The 23,123-nt window shown below is 40.6% G+C and overlaps 1 protein-coding gene across 5 annotated transcripts in view; it reads left to right on the plus strand.

Moving 5' to 3' along the window:
* Positions 1-23,123, plus strand: part of ERC2 (ELKS/RAB6-interacting/CAST family member 2) — a 1,374,577-nt gene that overhangs the window by 475,286 nt on the left and 876,168 nt on the right. For all 5 annotated transcript variants that reach the window (XM_077452044.1, XM_077452047.1, XM_077452045.1 and 2 more), the window contains 3 exons: positions 15,265-15,402; positions 19,051-19,191; positions 20,870-21,010. In XM_077452044.1, the coding sequence (XP_077308170.1) occupies positions 15,265-15,402; positions 19,051-19,191; positions 20,870-21,010 (420 nt within the window). The remainder of the gene's footprint in view (positions 1-15,264; positions 15,403-19,050; positions 19,192-20,869; positions 21,011-23,123) is intronic.

Below are 23,123 nucleotides of genomic sequence, written 5' to 3' on the forward strand. Positions count from 1 at the left end.
CCCTGAATGCAGGGCATCACTGCAGATGCACGGGTGACGTCGACATCAGGTATTGCCAATATCAATATCTCATGGAAGGCATTAATTGTTCCTACAGGTATGGCTGATTGTTAGTTGACCTGTAGGTACAAGTTCAAAAAGAGAGTTTACTACCTCTTTAATGAATTAAAGTATTTGTTAAGCCTAAACCCTTTTTTAAGTTTTGGATAAAGTAGGGAATGGTTAAAATCTATGTCAGGTTCTCCTTGGTGAAAACTGTAACAGTTTGGATCTCCTGTTTTTTTCCTGCCGACAGGTGCTTTCAATGCTTCCACCCTATCGAAAATGAAAAAGGAAACTGATTTTGGCTTTGGCTATTTGATATGGCTTATAATATAAAAGCTAAACTTCAAAACAAAACTTTGAAATATTGCACTTAACCAGTCATTAGATGTAGAGACTGCATTAGTTTAAAGGCTAAGTTCACCTTCTTTTGCACTATATTAGATATTACACTCATATTTAAGGTGTAACATCTAACATGGTGCAAATGCTTCCACTCCACCCTCGCACCGCACTAACTTCACTGTGACAGTGGGTGAGAGTTCCTCTCTCTCGTAGCTTCTGGCTCAATTGGTGAATGAATAAGAAAACGAGTCCTGTCTGGTGCTGCGGCAGATAGACTTGTAAATCTCAGTGCACTATGAGTGGACTACTAGTATAGGCAGAGAACTAGAGGAATTGCTTGCAGGAGCAAAATACAAGCCATCTGCCACGGTCGTAGATGGTAGTTGTAATTCATTCATTCAAAAATCACTGTAAAAGTATGATGCGTCCATGTGGGCGGAGCCACGCAAAGCCGTTTTTTATTTTTTTATTGTGACAGTGGGTGCAAGAGAAGCCTGCTGTCAGAGTTGGGTATTGAAGGGGCACAGTTAGGTGCTCTTTAATAATATGTTACCCGAATATGGATGTAACATGTAACCTGCTACCGAAGGTGACCTTATCATCACACATGCATACAAAAACCCATTGGTGTTCAGTTGGTGGCAAAGGACCATTACATTCAAAATCCACTTATTGCTCTTGTAAAATAATAATAATAATAATAAATGCACATTTTTTCCTGCAAAAACATTTTTTTTTTTTATAAAGGTGAACATAGTCTTTTTTTTTCTTCTGATAAACCTGTTAGTAAAAACAGTGTCCTAAATGTGGCAATACTCAATCTCTGCACTGTATCTATGGAGAAGTAACGTTGTCACCTTATGCTGAACTACTGATTTGGACTTCAAATACCTCCCCATCTCCTCATCTTTCTTATGTAGTGTGTAGAGTTTTTTTTTAGTTCACAGGAGATAGTTTAGAAAGCTAATAACATTGTTTGAGATTTTAGTTCAGTACATCGGACGGCTTGTGGAAAATGTACTTTGCCTCAAAAGAAAAAAATAACGCAGCCATCACATCTAATGACTGGTCAGCTGGAATACATAATGTTTTTGTTCATGGATTTAGATATACGAGAGCTGTACTGAAAGTGATGCAAAAGTGAACATAACCTTTTTATTAACCTTCATAGGTCGTTCAAATGTCACATATTGGCAGAGTAACTCTTCCTCTATAGCAGTGGTCTCCAAACTGTGGCCCTGGGGCCAGATGCGGCCCTTTGCTTGCCTTTACAGTGCCTTGCGAAAGTATTCGGCCCCCTTGAACTTTTCAACCTTTTGCCACATTTCAGGCTTCAAACATAAAGATATAAAATTAAATTTTTTTGTGAAGAATCACCAACAAGTGGGACACAATTATGAAGTGGAACGAAATCTATTGGATTTTTGAAACTTTTTTAACTAATAAAAAAATGAAAAGTGGGGCGTGCAATCTCTGATCAGTCTTCTCCTTGTCTGAGCTGAAAGTTTAGAGGGACGGCCAGGTCTTGGTAGATTTGCAGTGGTCTGATACTCCTTCCATTTCAAAATGATCGCTTGCACAGTGCTCCTTGGGATGTTTAAAGCTTGGGAAATCTTTTTGTATCCAAATCCGGCATTAAACTTCTCCACAACAGTATTACGGACCTGCCTGGTGTGTTCCTTGGTCTTCATGATGCTCTCTGCGCTTTCAACAGAACCCTGAGACTATCACAGAGCAGGTGCATTTATACAGAGACTTGATTACACACAGGTGGATTCTATTTATCACCATCAGTCATTTAGGACAACATTGGATCATTCAGAGATCCTCGCTGAACTTCTGGAGTGAGTTTGCTGCACTGAAAGTAAAGGGGACGAATAATTTTGCACGCACCACTTTTCAGTTTTTTATTTAATAAAAAAGTTTAAAATATCCAATAGATTTCGTTCCACTTCACAATTGTGTACCACTTGTTGGTGATTCTTCACAAAAAAATTGAAATTTTATATCTCTATGTTTAAAGCCTAAAATGTGGCAAAAGGTTGAAAAGTTCAAGGGGGCCGAATACTTTCGCAAGGCACTGTATCCAGCCCTTGTGGAATTATTCCTGCCACTGACATCGACAGTGGGACAGAATTCTCTCCACTGACACCAATTATTGGGCATAATTCCTTCCACTGACACCAACAATCGGGCATAATTCCTTTCACTAATACCAACAATTAGGCATAATTCCTTCCACTGACATCAACAATTGGGCATAATTCCTTTCACTGAGATCAACAATGGGGCACTATTCCTCCCAATGATGCCAACTATTTCTCCCCCTAATACCAAAGATCAGGCTTTATTTACTCCAACTGGGCAAAGTCTGAAGGACGGTATACTGGCCCCTTTTTTAGAAAATTTGGAGACCCCTGCTCTATAGTAACTCTTCTTATTTTTCAGTGCAGGCAAATGATGGATGGATTCCAAGCAGAAGCAATATGCCGGCATTTCATTCTTGATGAAGGAATGTTGCAGGCTGTCCAACATTCGCAGAAAGCTACAGAACGTTAACGAAGATGACACCATTAACAACAGTCACCAATAACAAGATATTGCTCCTGTCAATGGTGTCACTCCATACAAATTCTGTAGCCTTCTGTGGATGTTGGACAGCCTGCATACCTCCTTCATCAAGAACTCAATGACGGCACATTGCTTCTGCTTGGAATCCATTATTCAGCTTCAATGAAAAAGAAGTGTTACTATAAACAAAGAGTTTCTCTACCAACATATGAAATCTGAACAATCTGTGTAAGTTAATAAAAAATTTATGCCCACTTTTGCATTATTTTCGATGCAGCCCTCGTACTTTACCAATTCAAGACAAGGCCTATTTCCGCCACTTGTTTCTTAAAAGTTAAATCGGTATTTTTTGCTAGAAAACCCCCTAACATTATGTAACCCCCCTTACATTATATACATATTTTTAGCAGAGACTCTATAGAATAAAATGGTCGTTCTTGCAATATTTTATGTCACACTGTATTTGCGCAGCAAACTTTTAAACGCAATTTTTTAGGAAAAATACACTTAGAAAGGATGAATAAAAAAAAAGTAAACAGTAAAGGTAGCCCAATTTTTTTTTATAATGTGAAAGATGATATTACACCGAGTAAATTGATACCTAACATGTCATGCTTTAATTGTACACTCCTCGTGGAATGGCGACAAACTATGGTACTTAAAAATCGAAAACAAATGCATCAAAATCTATGGCCCTTCCAATTAATGTCCCGGAGTATGAGGTTAATTTCCTGCAGTCCACCTTTCCCTACAGGTGGGAATGTACTTCCCTCAAATACTTGGGGGTCTTTATTACCCCGTATTTCGTCACCCTATTTCAAGCCAATTTCCCCCCTCTTTATCGGTCAATTAGGGAGCTCATCCAAAAATGGAAGCCCCCACAGATCTCCCTCTTGGGGCGGATCACGTCCATCAAGATGGTCATCCTTCAGAGTGATATGCTGAGATATGTCTGGAACTATAAAAAACATAGGATACAGTGCCTTGCGAAAGTATTCGGCCCCCTTGAACTTTTCAACCTTTTGCCACATTTCAGGCTTCAAACATAAAGATATAAAATTTAAATTTTTTGTGAAGAATCACCAACAAGTGGGACACAATTGTGAAGTGGAACAAAATCTATTGGATATTTTAAACTTTTTTAGCAAATAAAAAACTGAAAAGTGGTGCGTGCAAAATTATTCGTCCCCTTTACTTTCAGTGCAGCAAACTCACTCCAGAAGTTCAGCGAAGATCTCGAATGATCCAATGTTGTCCTAAATGACTGATGGTGATAAATAGAATCCACCTGTGTGTAATCAAGTCTCTGTATAAATGCACCTGCTCTGTGATAGTCTCAGGGTTCTGTTGAAAGTGCAGAGAGCATCATGAAGACCAAGGAACACACCAGGCAGGTCCGTAATACTGTTGTGGAGAAGTTTAAAGCCGGATTTGGATACAAAAAGATTTCCCAAGCTTTAAACATCCCAAGGAGCACTGTGCAAGCGATCATTTTGAAATGGAAGGAGTATCAGACCACTGCAAATCTACCAAGACCTGGCCGTCCCTCTAAACTTTCAGCTCAGACAAGGAGAAGACTGATCAGAAATGCAGTCAAGAGGCCCATGATCACTCTGGATGAACTGCAGAGAACTACAACTGAGGTGGGAGAGTCTGTCCATAGGACAACAATCAGTCGTACACTGCACAAATCTGGCCTTTATGGAAGAGTGGCAAGAAGAAAGCCATTTCTCAAAGATATCCATAAAAAGTCTCGTCTAAAGTTTGCCACAAGCCACCTGGGAGACACACCAAACATGTGGAAGAAGGTGCTCTTGTCAGATGAAACCAACATCAAACTTTTTGCCCACAATGCAAAACGATATGTTTGGCGTAAAAGCAACACAGCTCATCATCCTCAACACACCATCCCCACTGTCAAACATGGTGGTGGCAGCATCATGGTTTGGGCCTGCTTTTCTTCAGCAGGGACAGGGAAGATGGTTAAAATTGAGGGGAAGATGGATGCAGCCAAATACAGGACCATTCTGGATGAAAACCTGTTGGAGTCTGCAAAAGACCTGAAACTGGGACGAATAATTTTGCATGCCCCACTTTTCATTTTTTTATTAGTTAAAAAAGTTTAAAAAATCCAATAGATTTCGTTCCACTTCACAATTGGGTTCCACTTGTTGGTGATTCTTCACAAAAAATAAAAATGTTATATCTTTATGTTTGAAGCCTGAAATGTGGCAAAAGGTTGAAAAGTTCAAGGGGGGCCGAATACTTTCGCAAGGCACTGTACCTTGCTCCATCATGACTATGTCGTGTTTGGATGGGGGCCTGGCATTTCCCAATATCGTTAGGTACTATCAAGCGGCCCAACTATATGCGTTAGTCTCCTGGTTTCCCCAGAGGTCCTATAATAAATAGACAGAGATAGAAACAATATGGCTAGCCCCAGTGCACCCAAATAGCATCCTCTGGAAAACGAATGTGGAGGTGGATCCGGGCCAATTGTTGGGACCGTTGTCTCAGCTCCGGCAGCTTTGGCGCAGATTGTCTCGTGCAGGCGAGCTTCAGTCTGAATGCTCAGTGATGAACTCCTTTCTCTGAAACCCCAAAATACCAACCAGCCTTACCCACCAGATGTCTTGGCCGTGGGCCTCACGGAATCTATTCCATTTTGGCCACCTAGTGGACCGTAGAACCCGTAGGCTGTTGACATTCTCGGAACTCCAAACCAAACATGGCCTGCCACGACAGATGTTCTATAGCTACTTGCAGATCAGACATTTTGCCCAAACCATAGCTCCACACCTGCAATTCTCCTCACCCTCTCCATTTGAACGTATCATACTAGAGGGGCGAAATCTCAGTGGACTGATATCAGACATAATTCAGATCCTAAATGCACACACAATACCAACAAGGGATAAACATGCATACATGCTTCGTTGGGAGAGAGAGTTGGGAGAGGAACTCCCAGTGGAGGTGTGGCAGGCAGTATGGAGTCAGGCTGCCAAAAGTTCCTTATGTACCCTCTATAAAGAAAATTTATATAAGATTCTTTTTTTTTTGGTACCAGACCCCAGCTGTACTCCATAAAATATACCCCTCAACCTCTGATCGATGTTGGCGATGCCAGCGAGACAGAGGCTCTCTCTTTCACATCTATTGGTCATGTCCTCTCATAGTGCCGTTTTGGAGCTCAACCCAACAATTATTAACCATTAACCACTAAACCATGCAAGAAATTGCTTAGACATATTATCACAGCGGCCTGGTGCCCGATAGCTTCTAATTGGAAAAAAAATTCACCCCCATCTCAAGAATCCCTGTACTGCAGGATCAAAGACGTAGAACTCATGGAAAAAATTACGGCCAGAATGTGGGATAGGTTGGATAAATACAATGTGGTCTGGGATCGGTGGCATCTCTGGGAGGACACACGGTGAGCAGGTACGGGAGCCGAAACGGCAGTCTACTGCCCTCTTTAACCTTCATTCTTCTACCTTTTCTTCTCCCCCCCCCTTTCTTTAATTATTTCTCTTTTTCTTCTTCCTTAACTCGCAGACAATCTCTACAAGGTTATATGCAATATCAACTCTAGGATACTGTATGTTAAATTGAGCTTCAAGGGCACTATTGCCAAAAGAAGTACAATATATTTTGTACAGTTTAGAAGCACAGTTTACCTCCCTATTATACAGACTTCGCATTGCATTGTTCTTAAACATGATATTGTTGACTTCCACACATTTGTGTATTGTTAACCTTTTTGAGATAACCAATAAAAACTGTTAATAGAAAAAAACTAAATCTCCATAGGCGTTGCTTTAAAAAAGTGTTTAACGGTTATCTGTTTATGAGTTACAGAGGAGGTCTAGTGCTAGAATTATTGCTCTCACATGTGTCGTATGAACACTGTTTACATTTGCAGGCACGGCTTACATATGCGTTTACTTAGGCATACAAGCATGGAGGGATGGGGCACTTTAAAAATTATTATTTATTTTTCTTATTTATTTTTTATTTTTACACTGTCCCTTTAAAAAAATAAAATAAAAATCTGATCACTTTTATTGCTGTCGCAAGGAATGTAAACATCGCTTGTGACAGTAGGAGGAATACAAGTCCTAAAAGACCCCAAACCCCTCCTCTGCACTTCAAAGTATACCAAATGCTAAAATCGGCATCTTTGAATACTGTGGATTTTTTTAAATTGTCACCGTTGGCTGCCGAGTAAACCGGAAGTGACGTTGTGATGTCGCTTCCAGGTTACTACATCGGAGACCCGATCAAAGCCAATTGAGGCATTGTTTGGGTCTCAGGCCAGCCAGCGGACGTGTTCGTTGGTGGCACAGATCTCCCATTGGGACAGGCGAACCGTGGAAGGTGGCGGGAGGGGTGGGAGGGGGGTGGCTCCCACTGCTTGTAATAGCAGCCGAGCAGCTACTTAGCCGACCATCACCGGCGCATGAGTTTGGAAGGAACAGCATACTGTGCTGTTCCTTTAGAGTGCCGTTCCTTTAGAGTTCTGTACCGTAAACAGCAGCTCCCACTTGCACTCACAAACCCGGAAGGAAGATGAGCTGAAGATAGAAGTGCTTTCAGTGTGCTGCTGGAAGGCTTCATTCTAAGATATGTTTCACATAATGTGCTAGTATGCGATGCATACTAGCACATTATAACATTGCCTTTTGCAGTTTTTTTTTTTTTTAAAGCCAGCAGTTTTCTACCGCTTTAAGGCCAGTGTTTTTATTTTTAAGGTAGTGATTGTACAGTTGCTTTTGACAATCGATGTAAAAGTAAAAAAAAAAAAAAATACTTATATAACTTCTTATAAGGACCTTTCTGTTGAAGCAGTTCTTCTCAGGAACAAACAGGCAATTATATGTATGGGGAATAGTATGTGGCATTCATACACTGTCAAGTTTGCCAATATCCAAAATAAAGCAGGTATAATTCTATTTCAGAAATGAAACACGTTGCTGCCGAGGCTCTGAACTCTCCAGCTATACTCTCATTCCAAGTCCGTGAAAGACAAGACTCATGATGACTTTGATTTCATTGTATACGCAGCAGAGTTGGCTGCATAGTTTGATTTCAATCACATCTCCTTTTGTCTGTTATATAAATCCCATGTATGTTCCTGTTGTACAGTAACTCAATGCTTATCAGGTTAGGCGGTAATTCACTGTTTATCCACAAGCATTATCTGCTTAGCTTTTTGTTGTTCTCATGTTAAACACATGTCACATTGATATATATATATATATTGGACTGTTTTATTTTTATACTATTATTTTTATTATATATATATATATACACACACACACACACATATATATATATATATATATATATATACTAAACTAGAGAACACCAGTATGGGATTTGCTGTAATTGATTTTGTGCCAGCCTTTCTTTTCAGTGGTTAAGATGCATCAGCACATTCTGTTAAATGATGGAAAATCCTTTTTTCAAACAAACTGCCAGTATAATCCCCGAAAACAAAGGCGAACCTCTCACTTTTTATTGTAGTCGGTGAAGGAAAATACAACCTAAATAAACAAGTTTGGCTTAATTACCTTAAGAAAATGTGCAGTCTCTCCTGCCGCCTTCCTGTTTGATCTGCGGTGATCTGATATTTAATAGCACAAAAATTCATAGCAGGCTGAATACGTTTTTCTTCAGCATGTGCTTGAAAGGTATAGAGAATGGCATCTGTTAGCCCTTGTACACATGGTCGGAGATTCCGACAACCAAATCCATCAGAGTAATTCCGACGGATTAATTAAAAGTGATGCTGCATACACATGGTCGGACAAAGTTGTCGGAAAATCCGATTGTACATAACGTGATGATGTTATTTCGTTACAACGGGACTACGTTCAGGCTAGTAGCCAATAGCTTTGGTCTAGGAATTTGATCTGAGCATGCATGGCACTTTGTCCGTCGGAGTAGGCTACACATGATCGGAGTATGTCCGATCAGAGCATTTTGTCGGAAAATTTTACCGGCAAGTTGGAAAAGTTGGTCCGTCGGATATTCCGATGGAAACAGTTCCGATGGAGACCACACACAGTCGGAATATCCGACAAAACGGTCCGATAGGACACATTCCTTCGGAATCTCTGACCGTGTGTATAAGAGCTTAGAAGCCAATCTACAAAAACAAAAACAAAAAAAACAACTATCTTACTGCAAAAAAAACAAAGATAAAAATAACAAAAGATAAATAACAAAATAATTCTGTTCAGCCATTCCTGTGATCAAATAGTGGCAGGTTAGTGAAATCATTTTTTTTCAGTGCAAGTATGCAGCACAAGCATGGGTACTGACTGGACAGTGATGGAGCATTACCATACTGAGGAGTTAAAGTGGTTGTATAGTATAATACTTAATCCTTACATATAGCCACTAAAGTGACTACCCTCATGTGATACACAGATGAAACAAATTTCCCTATATAAGTTGTGCTTGTGTTTTTGCAGCCTTCTTGTCTCTACAGCCATTCAAAGTGCACAGTTTACACAGCATTTCTGAGCTTCAGAAGGCAGGGGAAGGGGATCTGCAAAGCAGAGAGCTGAGTGTAATCTGACACCTGAGTGGAGGGAATGAACACATCCCCTCTACACAGTCTCATAGGGAAACATGCACAGCTGAGGCTGTCAGTCACCACCTGTGTGCTGAGGAGGATGGGGGGTGGGGGGGCAGGGCTGCCCCCTGGGATTCTGTGGCATTGGCCTCACCTGTCAGAAATGGCTCATGCATATAGAATAGGGAGGCATGAGCAAATAGGAACCACACTATGTGCTTTGGATTGAGGCTAGTGCATACTATAGAGGGATATGCTTTGTTTGTTATTCATTTCAGAGGTTTAACTGCTCTGCACTCTCTTTCTGTCAACTTTGAATTTGCTCCAGAAATAAAACAATAAGCCTACCACTTTGTAAAACTCTGGTTCGGCCACATCTGGAGTATTCCGTCCAGTTCTGACCACAAATCCTCAGGAAGGATGTGCTGGAACTAGCAAAAGGGCAGAGAAGGGAAGCAAAAATTATAAGGGGATTGGAGGACCTCAATTATGTGGAACGCCTACAAGCACTAAATGTATTCTCCTTGGAGAAGAGACACTTGAGAGGAGATATGATAGCGGTATACAAATATCTCAATGGTGATCCCAGCGTAGGAAGAAAACGATTTAGTCTCTGCGAGTGTAATACCACATGCACACGATCGGAATTCTCATCGGAAAAATCTCTGATGGTTTTCCTGACGCTCAAGCTGTCTTGCCTACACATGGTCATCGGTCTTTTTCTGGCCGGAATTCCGATCGTGTGTACGCGGCATAAGAAGACACGGGCCGCACAATGAGACTGGAAGAGAAGCGATTTAAACTTAAAGTGTTACTAAACCCAGGACCCTGCATTCACTATATCTGGTCTCCCACAGTACACAGAACACGCAAATGCAATTATTTTAGTAAATATAAACAGCTAAATAACTTTTCTCATCAACAGTATATAACAATCTTGTGATTTCTATCAGTTCCTGGTGAATCTTGTAGGAGGAGTTTTCTTACTTAGCTGTCCTATAAGGCTGCAGAGCTCCTGACCCTCTGCCTGGACATGTCTGGACAGTGCTGATTGGCCCTGTGTTGATCATATGCACTCTACCAAGAAAAAAAATCCCTTTAAACCGAGCATGTGCAGCCTGACTCCAAAGGCTCACTTATCCGGACTTGTCCAGGGGGACAGTGCAGGGAGGGGAGGATCTGTGCACACAGGATCAAGCAACCTTTTTACACAATGCAGAGGATTAACCCCTTAGGTTCCACAGTTAGTACAACAAGCATGCATTGACTGCATTGACAGACTGGTTTTACTGTTGTGGGTTTAGTAACACTAGGGGGGGATTTTTCACTGTCAGGGCGATAAGGATGTGGAATTCTCTTCCACAATTGGTAATGTCAGCAGGGAGTATTGATAGTTTAAAAGACTCTTGGACTTGCATCTTAGTGAACACAACATACAAGGATATGGGAAATGATTATCGACATTGACACACGTACACCTACACAGGTTGAACTGGATGGACTAGCATCTTTAATTCCCAGTGTTAGATTGAAAGTGCTGCAGAGCTTGTTTGGCTCACACTGCTGGCCTCCATGCCCTCAAGTAAGTCCTTACTTGATTACCGTAATGAAATACAAATACAGATAAAGATAATTATGCTAGCTGTATATAAAAATACATTTGATTTATCAATAATTAATGCATAAATGAATTAAATGGCAATCTTGTATACATTATGTTTGTGGAGTTCTGCTTTTAATTGAATATATAGCAGTTTTGGGCATCATTTATTTCGTTATATGTAGTGAAAACTTTTATTTTAATAAATATCTATTTATTGGGTTTGAATATACAAGTTTACAATGTTGTATAGGTTGGAACAATGAAGAATGGTACAGTTTAGAAAAAGATAAAAGGTTACAAGAACATGCATGTGATAATACAGTCAGCAAGTTAAAAGCCACAGTATGGCAGTCCAAATTATCTTGAAATTAGGTGAATATGGAATATTGCAAATCAATATTAGTTATACCCTGTACACATGGTAGGACTTTCCGACGGAAAATGTGCGATCGGATCCCGTTGTCGGAAAATCCGATCGTGTGTGGGATCCATCTAACTTTTTCCGTCTGAATTTCCGGCACGCAATTCGTTTCGTAACGAATCGAAATTCGGCCGAATTTTGCATCTTTCGGGACATTCGAATGCATCCGAATGTCCGAATAAAAAAATAACGAATAACAACGAATACAAAAGAAATATAACGAATGAGTTTGAATGAATTCGAATGAATTTGGTAATTATAAGATCTAATGAAACAAAAGGTCAGCTCAAAGTAAATCTTATAGTCCAATCAGCTAATTCATTTTGTGCCGGAGGTTGGATTACTGGCAAAGTGCATTCCTGAGAACTGAGTTAGAAGGGTGTTGTATTGTATTTGAGCCGAGGAGAAGAGACGTCGTCATTGTGTGTGTTAAAAGATTCAATAAACAAACGACTTTCCAAACTACGAATCATTATCACGAATGTCTATACATACATAAATAGCGAATTTCAACAAATACGAATGAATGAATTTGACACTCTACAAATAACAATGAATTATCCGAAAACGTATTAACGTAACATAACGAATATAACAGAACTAAATGTTGTATTTTACGAATGACAACAAACCGAAACTGAACGAAATTTTCCGTTGTGCACAAGTCTAAAATTTTCCGACAACAAAATCCGATCGTTTAAATTCCGATCATGTGTAGACAATTCCGACAGGCAAAGTGCCACACATGCTCAGAATAAATTGCGAGATGAAAGCTATTGGCTACTGCCCTCTTTATAGTCCTGTCGTACGTCTTGTATGTCACCTCGTTCTGAACGATCAGATTTTCAAAGAGGTATTAAGCTCACATCTTACAAAATTGCTGACAGGTAGGTTTTTATAACAGAAGTGACCCTATTGGTTTTTTGTGTCATAAATTCTTCCCCCTGTATGTCAGCTGTCATATACACTGAGCTGCACATGTGCAGCTGAGGGACGTCATCCGCGGCCCAGCCATTCCAGCAGCCAAACAGATGAAACCTAGAAAGAAAACTAGTGGGAAGATGGAAGTGCCCAGTACCAGGGATTTCAAATTGGAAGCAGCATCTGGCTGTGTCGTTGCCATTGCTGCATCCTAGGTGAAATGAACGGGACTGCCTACATGGGAATGTACAGAACACCTATGCATCTCTGTGCTTGAAAACATGGCCTCATACGGGTGTACATTTTAGTACACCTGTGAAATTGAGGCTTAAAGGAGCATCCACTGTGCAGTACAGGCACCTTCAGGTCCCGTTAGCATTGTTAGTCCCTTATGACTCCTAGTAATTTTCTGAGAATGCATTGCAATATGGCTACGTGGAGTTGTTCTGTACACAAAACATAATTTCCTGCTTATGTGATTGGCTCACCAATGTTCCCAAAAGTCTGCCTAAGATACAAGTCAGATTTCAAATGTAATTTTTGGTGAGATACTTTCAATAGGAGCACTTCTAAAGGGATACAGGCCGAATACAGCAGATTTCCTCATTAGAGCCCTGCAGCTGCACACCTGACAGTTAATTATGAAACCACTCCCATTAGCCCTTGTACACATGGTTGGAGATTCCGACAACCAAATCCGTCTGAGTAATTCAGACGGATTAATTCTGGAAGAGGTCCGGAAGAGATGTTGCATACACATGGTCGGACTAAGTTGTTGGAAAATCCGATTGTACATAACGTGATGACGTTATTTCGTTATGATGGGACTACGTTCAGGCTAGTAGCCAATAGCTTTGGTCTAGGAATTTGATCTGAGCATGCGTGGCACTTTGTCCGTCGGAGTAGGCTACACATGATTAGAGTATGTACGATAGGAGCATTTTGTCGGAAAATTTTACTGGCAAGTTGGAAAACTTGGTCTGTCGGATATTCCGACGGAAACAGTCCGATGCAGACCACACACAGTCGGAATATCCGACAAAACAGTCCAATAGGAAACATTCCGTCGAAATCTCCGACCGTGTGTACAAGGGCTTAGGCCCCCTCAGTACAGAGGAACAGACAAAAGATAGGATAACAAATCAGAATAAAAAAAGGTAGGAATCTGCAATTAACCTCCCTGGCGGTACGATTATTTCAGATTTTAGGTGCTGAAAGTGGTACCATTATTTTGCATGGACATTTGGTGTTTTATATTGTAGGCCTGTAATTCTTAGAAATAATTCACTTAAATATATATATACACAGTGGTGTAGTGGTTAGCACTCTCACCTAGCAGTAAAAAGGGTCGCTGGTTCAAATCCCTACCTGCCTGGAGTTTGCATGTTCTCCCTGTGCCTGCATGGGTTTCCTCCAGGTCCTCCGGTTTCCTCCCACACTCCAAAGACATGCAGGTAGGTCAATTGGCTTCTGTACAAAATTGGCCCTAGTATATGAATGGGGACTTTGGATTGTGGGCTCCTTAAGGGTAGGGACCAATGTGAGTGTGCAATGTACAGGGATAGGGGTAGACACTCACTCAGGTTGAACTGGATGGAGTGGTGTCTTTATGCAACCTTACTAACTATGAAACAAGAAACAACATATTCATAATTCATCATAAAATAAAGAAGTTAATTACATTAAGACTGGAGTATTAATTAACATAAGGTACCCATGACTCACCCAAAGCTTCCAACCATTAGCCACAAAGACAGCAAACCTTGAGACACCCTTGTATGGGGTGCCCCCACCCCCCCCGGGAGCGGATATGGGTGGTAAAGCGTAAGGGAGTACAATTTGCACTACAGGTGAAAGAATGATAACAATAAAATCAATTAGAATAGCGGTAAGTATAACACCATGTAGTGGCCTATGGACGAAATGCATATAACACAAACATAGATAGGGAGTAGGTAATGATATCACCATACCAAATAGTACACCAAGTGGTCCATGGGTCACACACAGAGATTGTTTGTGATAGATATAGTGGGATAAGGTGGTAATAACATTTATTGCCATATACTAGCATAAGACCAGGGCAAAAAATATTTTTTCCAAAGCGCAAAAAGAATCTTCAATGGAGAGCCCAGAAGGGATCCAAAAGGGTGGTCTATAGAAAAGGATGGTAAAAATTGGGCAAAAGCCATTAACAGTCTGCTTAGGTAAACACAATAAAAAGGAAAAGGGAAAAATTGTATAGGTTCCCATAGTTGGAACAGGCTTACCTTTAGTCAGATCAATGACCAATGACGTGTGCCTCTCTTACTGGTGCCGCTCTGATTTCTATATTCAAAGCGGCGCCTTAAGAACCCCCAACCCAGAAGTGGAAGGAGCGTGCATGTGCCAAGATGGAGGATGCACGCGCATCATCTCAGTAACCCCCGCTATTAGGACAGCGTCGGGGAGACTAGAAGGACACGGCAGACGGGCATAACGACTGATGCAAACGCCAGTCTGCCATAGATCCGCCCATGGTGACACACCGCCGGGTCAGGTGACCAATTACGTGCGTCATCAGCGCCATGCTTTGCGCGCGCATCCTCCCTGTAGACGCTGAGTGTCCGCAGATAAGTACCCATGATAAAAAAATAAATACTGTTCACCACTTACAAGAAAGATCTGTATCACCAACTGTACAAAGCTTCACATTTGGAAACACTGCTTTATTAAATAATGGTCTCACTCTTAAAATGTGTTATCTTTAAACTGATACCTTTTTTTCCTTTCTTATAGATTGAAAATCTTCAGGAACAACTTAGAGATAAAGATAAACAGCTTGGGAACCTCAAAGATCGAGTCAAGTCACTACAGACCGATTCGAGTAATACTGACACGGCCCTCGCAACCTTGGAGGAGGCTCTCTCTGAAAAGGTAACTGTGTCCAGAGCCCACATGCTAAGGGGTCTGTTTATTATTTCTGTATTGCACAGAGTGGCCACAAACCTCCTATTCTGGGATCCCCTGCCAGTGCTTTAGGCTCTTTCTTTTCTCAAGATGTTGTCCTTATATCCAGGCAGACTTTTATCTACACAGACATTGCAGATCTGACTTCTTCAGATAAAGCTGTTTTTTACACAGAGTGTTAAAGCTGCTATCCAGAAATTGGTAGTGATATAAGAGGGGGAGCAATGAGGAGCTCACTACATAATTTATGCTCAAGCACTGTTAGATCTGATAACAAGAAGAATGATATGAGTCACTTTAGGGCAGAGGTCTCCAAACAGTGGCCCAGGTGCCAGATGCGGCCCTTTGGTTGTTTTTATCTGGCCCTTTGAGCTATTCATCCCACTGATATGATACACTATTCTGCCCTCTGACACCAAAGATGGGGCATAATTCTTGCCACTGACATCAACAATGGGGTACCATTTCTACCAACAATGGGACACTATTCCTCCCCATAATACCAAAGCTGGGGCACTCTTTACTCCCACTGATGCCAGAAAAAAATTCTATTCCCGCTGGCCCCAGTCCAACCCCTCTAAAGTCTAAAGGACAGTATACTTGCCCTTTGTTTAGAAAGTTTGGAGACCCTTGCTTTAGGTGAACCCAAGTTCGGGTTTTTCCCTGATAAGCTGACTACTCTGGGCTTACTTCCTGCAACTGCAATAAAATGCAAAATGTTAAGAAAAAAAAATGTTTAGCGTGCAAGCAGATCTTGCCAATGCAAATATAAGTAAAACAGAAACATATTGTTAAGATTTCCCCATGTTAGTTGTTAATCAAGTAGAACCCCCTCTAACAGATGTGTTTGACTTCTCAGCCTGTACCGATGACAGGCCCAGTAGTCTTCCCTTTCTAACCGACTGCAAGTGCGTAGAAGTGTTTATTAAATGGCCTTCTTATACAGTCCAGTTTTATGTAATCATAGTAAATTACACCAAGGGAAAATGAAAAATCATGAAAGCCACATGTTTCCTAGAAATTCTATTAGATAATGTGCAAAGAAATGGTTTTATTGACAGGATTTGACTTAGAGCATGTGAACAAATAAACAAGATTCTGTATTAGGTGCAAAACCAAATTTTGTGTGTTTCTTAGAAATCGTTAGTGTGGGCTGCTGTTCATTTTCACCTTCTGCAAAAAATAAATGTATAATAAATTAAGTAGTAGAAACAGATGACGTCCATTGGGGCAATGCATGTTCTGCTACCCCATTTGGTTTGCGTCCCTCTGTTTGTCTTATTTTATTTTTTTTACCCCTTTTCTTTATCTGTGTGCCACATTCTACCTCCCTTTTACACATATTCCTATATAGTCTATGCACTTTATTACCAGAGACATGGAAAAATTTCACATAGGCATGACAATGTCTGAAAGGGATATGGATAAAATGGAAATTGGAGGGTACCAAACTGAGCTGAGTCTCAAAAACTGGAATGGTTGACATACAATTATCACTGCTAGATTTTCTACGAATGACGATTATCTTTTGGACTGAAAACTCCAGTTCCAGAAAAAATTGTTAAAGCGGTGTTGAAGGTTTGGTTAGGCTTAACTAGTTAACTCATGGTCAAGGGTTAAGGCATAGGTGCTCAACCTGTGGACCTCTAGCTGTTGCGGGGCTATAAGTCCCATGATGCCTCTGCCTTTGGGAGTCATGCTTGTAACTATCAGTGGCTTGCAATGTCTCTGGGACTTGTAGTTCTGCAGCAGCTGGAGGGCCACAGGTTAAGGCCCCATGGATTAGGGGGTTAAGAGTTAGAATCAGGGCTAAAGTGTACCTAGAGCCAAAGAACATTCAATTATTTACATACTCATAACATGCAGTAAATAAGGATTAAAATAAGCATTTACTGGCTAATATAAATGCCAAGGCTTTGTGGTGGAGCAATTTACCCTTAAAGTACACAGCAGAAGCACTGTAGTCATTCAAGATGTTTTCACAGCAGCTCAGCTGACCTGGTCTGTGTTGTGTTGAAGGCTGCCAAGTCACTGCTGGGTGGGAGGAACAGGGTGAGCTAAGCTTCTAATGCCACGTACACATGACCAGAATTTTTGACAGCAAAGGTCAGACGGAACGAGTCTGTCGGACAATTCGATCGTGTGTGGGCTCCAAAGGACCTTTACTTGCCAAAAATGTGGTGGACTTTAGAAATAGAACATGTTTTAAAATTTTCCCACTGGAACTCCGCCGGACCGAGAAATCCGTTTGTGTGTATGCTAGTCCGATGGACAAAAACCGACGCTAGGGCAGCTATTGGCTACTGACTATGAACTTCCTTATTCTAGTTCGGTCGTATGTCATCACAGTCGAATCCATTGGACTTTGATGTGTTTGTGTGTGTCCAAATCCGTTCATTCAGAAAGTCTGCCGAAAGTCCGCCGGGAAGACTGTCGGACCTAGTCTGTTGAAAAGTCCAGTCGTGTGTACACGGCATAAGAAAAAAGTCTTTAGAGTGCATTCCATATTTTATTTTATGCATTTTTTTTCTATACTGTATATTGCTGAGAGGCATATAAAATTCAGTACCAGTCATTTTTACAGGAGCTGCAAGGTGTACAAATTTGTGATAGCTAAGTTGTAGAGAGACTGTAAATAAAAGTAATCTCTAGCAGCCCCATATAACATGTCCTTGTCTCTGGTCATCACTTTCAGTATGTACTTAGTCTGAAAGAATTCTTGTTGCGTGTCTCTAGAATCTGAGTATCTTCTATATCATGTCTCCAGTCTCTGGGCCATCTCCTATAGCATGTGTACAGCCTAATCATCTATTGAAGCATGCCCATAGTCTTTAACAGTTTTCTTTAGTATTACAAGGACTGATAATTATGTGCAGACCTCTAAGGCATGGGACCAGACATAACGTATCCAATAACAAATAAGTTATCGCCATTGATGTAGCCCTTACAGGTTACCGTTCTTGTGTTGGTTCCCTCCTGAAATACCTACAACACTTTTCTGTGCTCAGTGAAAAAACATTTTACTTAAACACAACAAATGGGCAGCTTTACTAAATAGCGATGGACAGACTGTTGACTCAATGGTCAACACTGGTGCAGTGGGGGGGTCCTAGGGTTTCATTCTACCAAGATGCGATCTCCATGCTTTCTCCATATTCTCCCATCTTCGCATGAATTTCTTATGGGTATTCAGCCCAAAAACATACACAGGTTAACTAGAACTTTCCAAAATGGCTCTCCAGTGTGTGTTGCATGACTCGATCAGTGACGTTAGATTGTAATCTCCACTGGTGCGTGCACTGATGTAAAAGGTTCAGTGTTCTCCATAACGAGCTGTGGAATTTTTTGGCGCTATATAATTTATTAACTATATGCTCATTTCCAGCTGCATTCATTTGATGTGTTCGTTTTGTGTCATGTACAGACACATAATTCATATGTGTGTATAATACCACATTCATTCACTCCATTGAAAGATGGAATTTTCTGTGTACCGATATTAACTTTTGTTTTTCTTGAGTGGATTATTTGTTGCTATGGAATCTAAGGGTAAAACTGTACTTCTATGAGTTTCTACCATCCACTTTATTTGCCTATCCACTTTAAATTTTACAGGAGAGAATCATTGAACGTTTAAAGGAACAGAGGGAGAGTAATGACCGAGAGAGGCTAGAAGAAATAGAAAACTATAAGAAAGAAAACAAAGACTTGAAAGAAAAAGTAAACAGTTTGCAAGCTGAGCTGACAGAGAAAGAGGTGGGTGATTTTAGATGAGGTTTATTGATAATTTACTTATATAGGATTATCATTATTGATGAGTAAGATTCAGTATACTGCTGAATTAAAGCTAACCTCCAGATAAACAAACAATGCATGTATGTGATCTTGTTTACCTGCCAAAGGATTTGTTACTTTTGTTCTATCAGGTTTTTGATCCAGATATCCACGACTAACAGCAGAGTCAGGTCAAGACCTCTGCACAGACTTTACTACAGATAAAGCAGATATTGAAGACACCAATTAATACAGCTCGGTATTAATTACTACAGCAATAAATGCATATTTTTACATTTAAAATTTTCAAATACCTAAACATGATTTTAATCAGTTATTATTATTATTAGTTTTAGGGGTTGTGCGCACTAGTACCTTATTTTTATTATTTTTATAATCAGTCCCTTGCTGTCCCTGTACAGCAGAGCTCAGATTGGCAGAGGGAGAAGCAGCACAAGTAGACAGTCAGTTAAGCTGTAGTGCTCATGTGCTATCTAGGAATGTGCTGAGAGGAGGCAAGAGCAGAGTGACAGGGAGAAAAGCTCACCAGTCTGCTGATCCTCCTTCAACTCTCCAATAACAAACTGGAGGAGAGATAAGGCCTGTAATGTTAAGCCCAGTACACACTACAACCGCTGGGTTGAATGAATAAAAAAACTGACAGCTCAGGTCAGAGCCGCTGTACTAACAAGCCAATCTTAGTACAGTTATCTCCCATGCTGAGCTATTGTGTTCTGACAGGGGGACCTTCCAAGAGCACTCTGGTCAGCGCTCTCAGCCATTGGCTGTGAGCTCTGGTTGGGAGCCGGTCACCATACCCTTTTTGGTCATGAGCCTTCAACAGGAGATGGCTGAACAGCCGGCTTTTGTCGGATCTGGTGCCGTACAGTACACACTGGCCGAATGTCGGCTGGTTTCTTTTGAGACGGCAGATGCCGGCCGACATTCAGCCCATGTGTACTAGGCTTTACTTCGTTGTAGAAACGAAAAATTAGGTCTTCTGCAGGAGCTGTGTAAATTCCAGAACTTGATGGACACAAATACAAATCATTTGCAGGTAAAACAGCTTTCATATACAGTGTGTATTATTTAGGTATGCTTGGACTTCAGCTTTAAAAAGTGAACACTCATTGCTAAGCATGATACGATTTTGCTGGACATACACAAGGTGGATTTTATGTTCTTCTGTCAGTTTTCAAGTTAAGCAATCTGCCAATAAGTTTTCCCAGTTTCAAGTACTGGTAATTTAGGGAATTTGTTATAATATGCAAATACTGACTTTTGAATGCAAAGCTGAGGGCTAGTTCCACTCCTCATCACCTCCTGTACCTAGATCTTGGTCCTTAAGCATGAATGGCAGGTTCAGAACCCAATAGCTAGGCCAGAAGAGGAGGACTAAACTCCAGTAGACAATCACTTGGCTCGAGAAGGGAGGACCAACCTTCAACTTGGCTTTCAAAATTCTACATTTGCATATTAGAAATTCATCAGTTTCAGGGTTCTTAAAAGCTTGAGAAGACAGTGAGATGTTTGTGCAGGCAGCTGCTCTTAAATACATAAATATTCACCATATGATATAAGAATTTTTATTTTAAAGAAAGACACATTCAGAATTCGTGATGGTGAGTATGTATAAGGACTGACCTTTTAATCTTCGTAGGCCAGTTTAATAGACTTGAAAGAACATGCATCTACTCTGGCTTCCTCTGGACTCAAGCGAGACTCCAAACTGAAGTCCCTGGAAATGGCCATTGAACAGAAGAAAGAAGAGTGCAATAAGTTGGAAGCGCAGTTGAAGAAGGTAAGCAGTATATGCCTCAACTGACTAACGCAAAACATAACTCACAACTCTGCAGTTTGGAAACAGTTTGATAATTTAATCAGGTGCCAGTGTTTCCTTAGTTCTGTATGGAGCGGCATCAAAGAATTCTTTGAACTTTGGGGAGAAAACAAGGTCTAGTGGTTGCTGCTGATGGAAGTTTGAAAAAGGAAAAACAATGCTCTATCACAAAAGCAATATATATAAACCGCAAGTTTTGGGGCCAACAACTGCACTGACACTGATGTGAACCCAAACATATTGTAATTACAAATCAAAGCCGTTGTGGTTTTTCAGAATGAAATTGTGTCATCGACTTGCCAAACTGAGCTCTTGGATAATATTAACTTAAACTAATCAAGAAATGTTGATTGCTGCAATGTTTTTCTAGTACAAACAAAGCTGTAGAGCAGAGAGGACAGCTGCTTTCCGCAGTGCCAGCAAAGAACAGGTACCATATCATACATAATGTTACAGAGATTTCTGCTTTGTCAATGAAGACATCTAAGGGTCACCATTACCCAAAAGCTCTCACAGTGCTTACAATGCAATCTGTTAAAGTTTCGTTTTTTTCTGAAATTATTTTTAATCTACAAAAACTAGCATCACAGAGAATATCCAGGAATTCTTAACGTGTTGGTTCGTTATAAGATCTGGCTGTGTGACCAGGCTTCTGCACTAGCACTCAGATCATTAAACAAGCCAGTTTATATTTTGGTAGATGCTGGAAGGTTACGTAAATTACAGTTGAACACTCAGCAAAACATATTTCTTTCAGCAGTGGCTACATAAAATCTATGACTTATAAATGCCTTTTTTGTTCTTTATAATAGAAACCCAGAAACAATAAAAACATCTCTCTTCCAAGCTGCAGACTTCAGAGACAGACTACTGCTCTCTGCAAGAGACCAGCAATCTCTCTGCAGCAGTCAGACACACCCCCTACGAGTGACATTTAGAGCTATCCAATCAGACAGCACAAAGAGCAGCAGTCCTTGACTGCAGAGTTACTAAACCCCCACAGTATATAGAATATTGAAATGCAATTATTTTAATAAATAGAAAGTGCTAAATACATTTTCTCATCAGCAGTATAAAGCAGTCTTGTGACTTCTATCAGTGTCTGGTTAAAGCTTGTAGATGTAGTTTTCATTCTGCTCTGGCTGTCCTATGAGCCTGAATGACTCCTGACCCTCTGTCTGGACAGTGCTGATTGGCCCTGTGCTGATCACATGCACCCTCCCAAGAAATAAAATCTCTATAGCAATACACACAAAACTGAGCATGTGCAGAGTGCCTACAAGGCTCTGTCTTATCAGGAGATGGATTGGGGACAGTGGAAGAAAGGGAAGATCACAGAAGACAGGATCAAACAGGCTTTTTTACAGAATATCCCTTAGGTTCCACAGTGAGTATAACAAGCATGCTTTACTGCAAATACTGACTAATTTTACTCTTGAGGGTTTAGTAATACTTTAAGAACAAAAGAATAGGTCATTTATAGGCCTTGGTTGCATGCAGTCTCCACAGAAATAAATGTTTCTCTGAGAGTTCAATGGGAATTACAGTGGGTTTGCAGCCTTCCAGTCTTCTAATGTAAACAAAGATCAGGTGTACTGTGTTTACATGAAAAGGCTGCCAAGCCATTGCTGAGAGAGGGAACAGAGTGAGATAAAGCTGCTAAGAGTCTGACTGCAATTGGTATTAGTGCCTTTAATATGACATTTTAGGATAAATTATTACAGAATGCCAGCAGCTACAGGGGTCAGTGTGGATTTTTCTTCAAATTCATTTAAATTAAATATGCAAATATTAAATATTCATAGCCGAAACAGAGGCTCACTTTAAATTGCTGTTATACAAGCGCCAACTAGCAGAATTTGCTTAATAGCTTTGATGCTTTTCCAACTTTTGCTCCCAAGGCTTTATTAAGTCAGCATTGTAATAGCAGTTCAAAATGAATGATGCTCTTCTGGATTTAACAAAGATAGGCCCCATGCACAGATGTAGGATGGTGTGGCTCATATGCTAGGGCTACTTTGTCCTGCCACTACAGGGCTGCCATTAGGATTGACTGTTAGTCATTGTAAACCTA

The sequence above is a fragment of the Lithobates pipiens genome, unplaced genomic scaffold, assembly GCF_037356315.1.
Source record: "Lithobates pipiens isolate NorthernLeopardFrog02 unplaced genomic scaffold, aLitPip1_a1.2 Scaffold_23, whole genome shotgun sequence".
Classification (NCBI taxonomy): domain Eukaryota; kingdom Metazoa; phylum Chordata; class Amphibia; order Anura; family Ranidae; genus Lithobates; species Lithobates pipiens.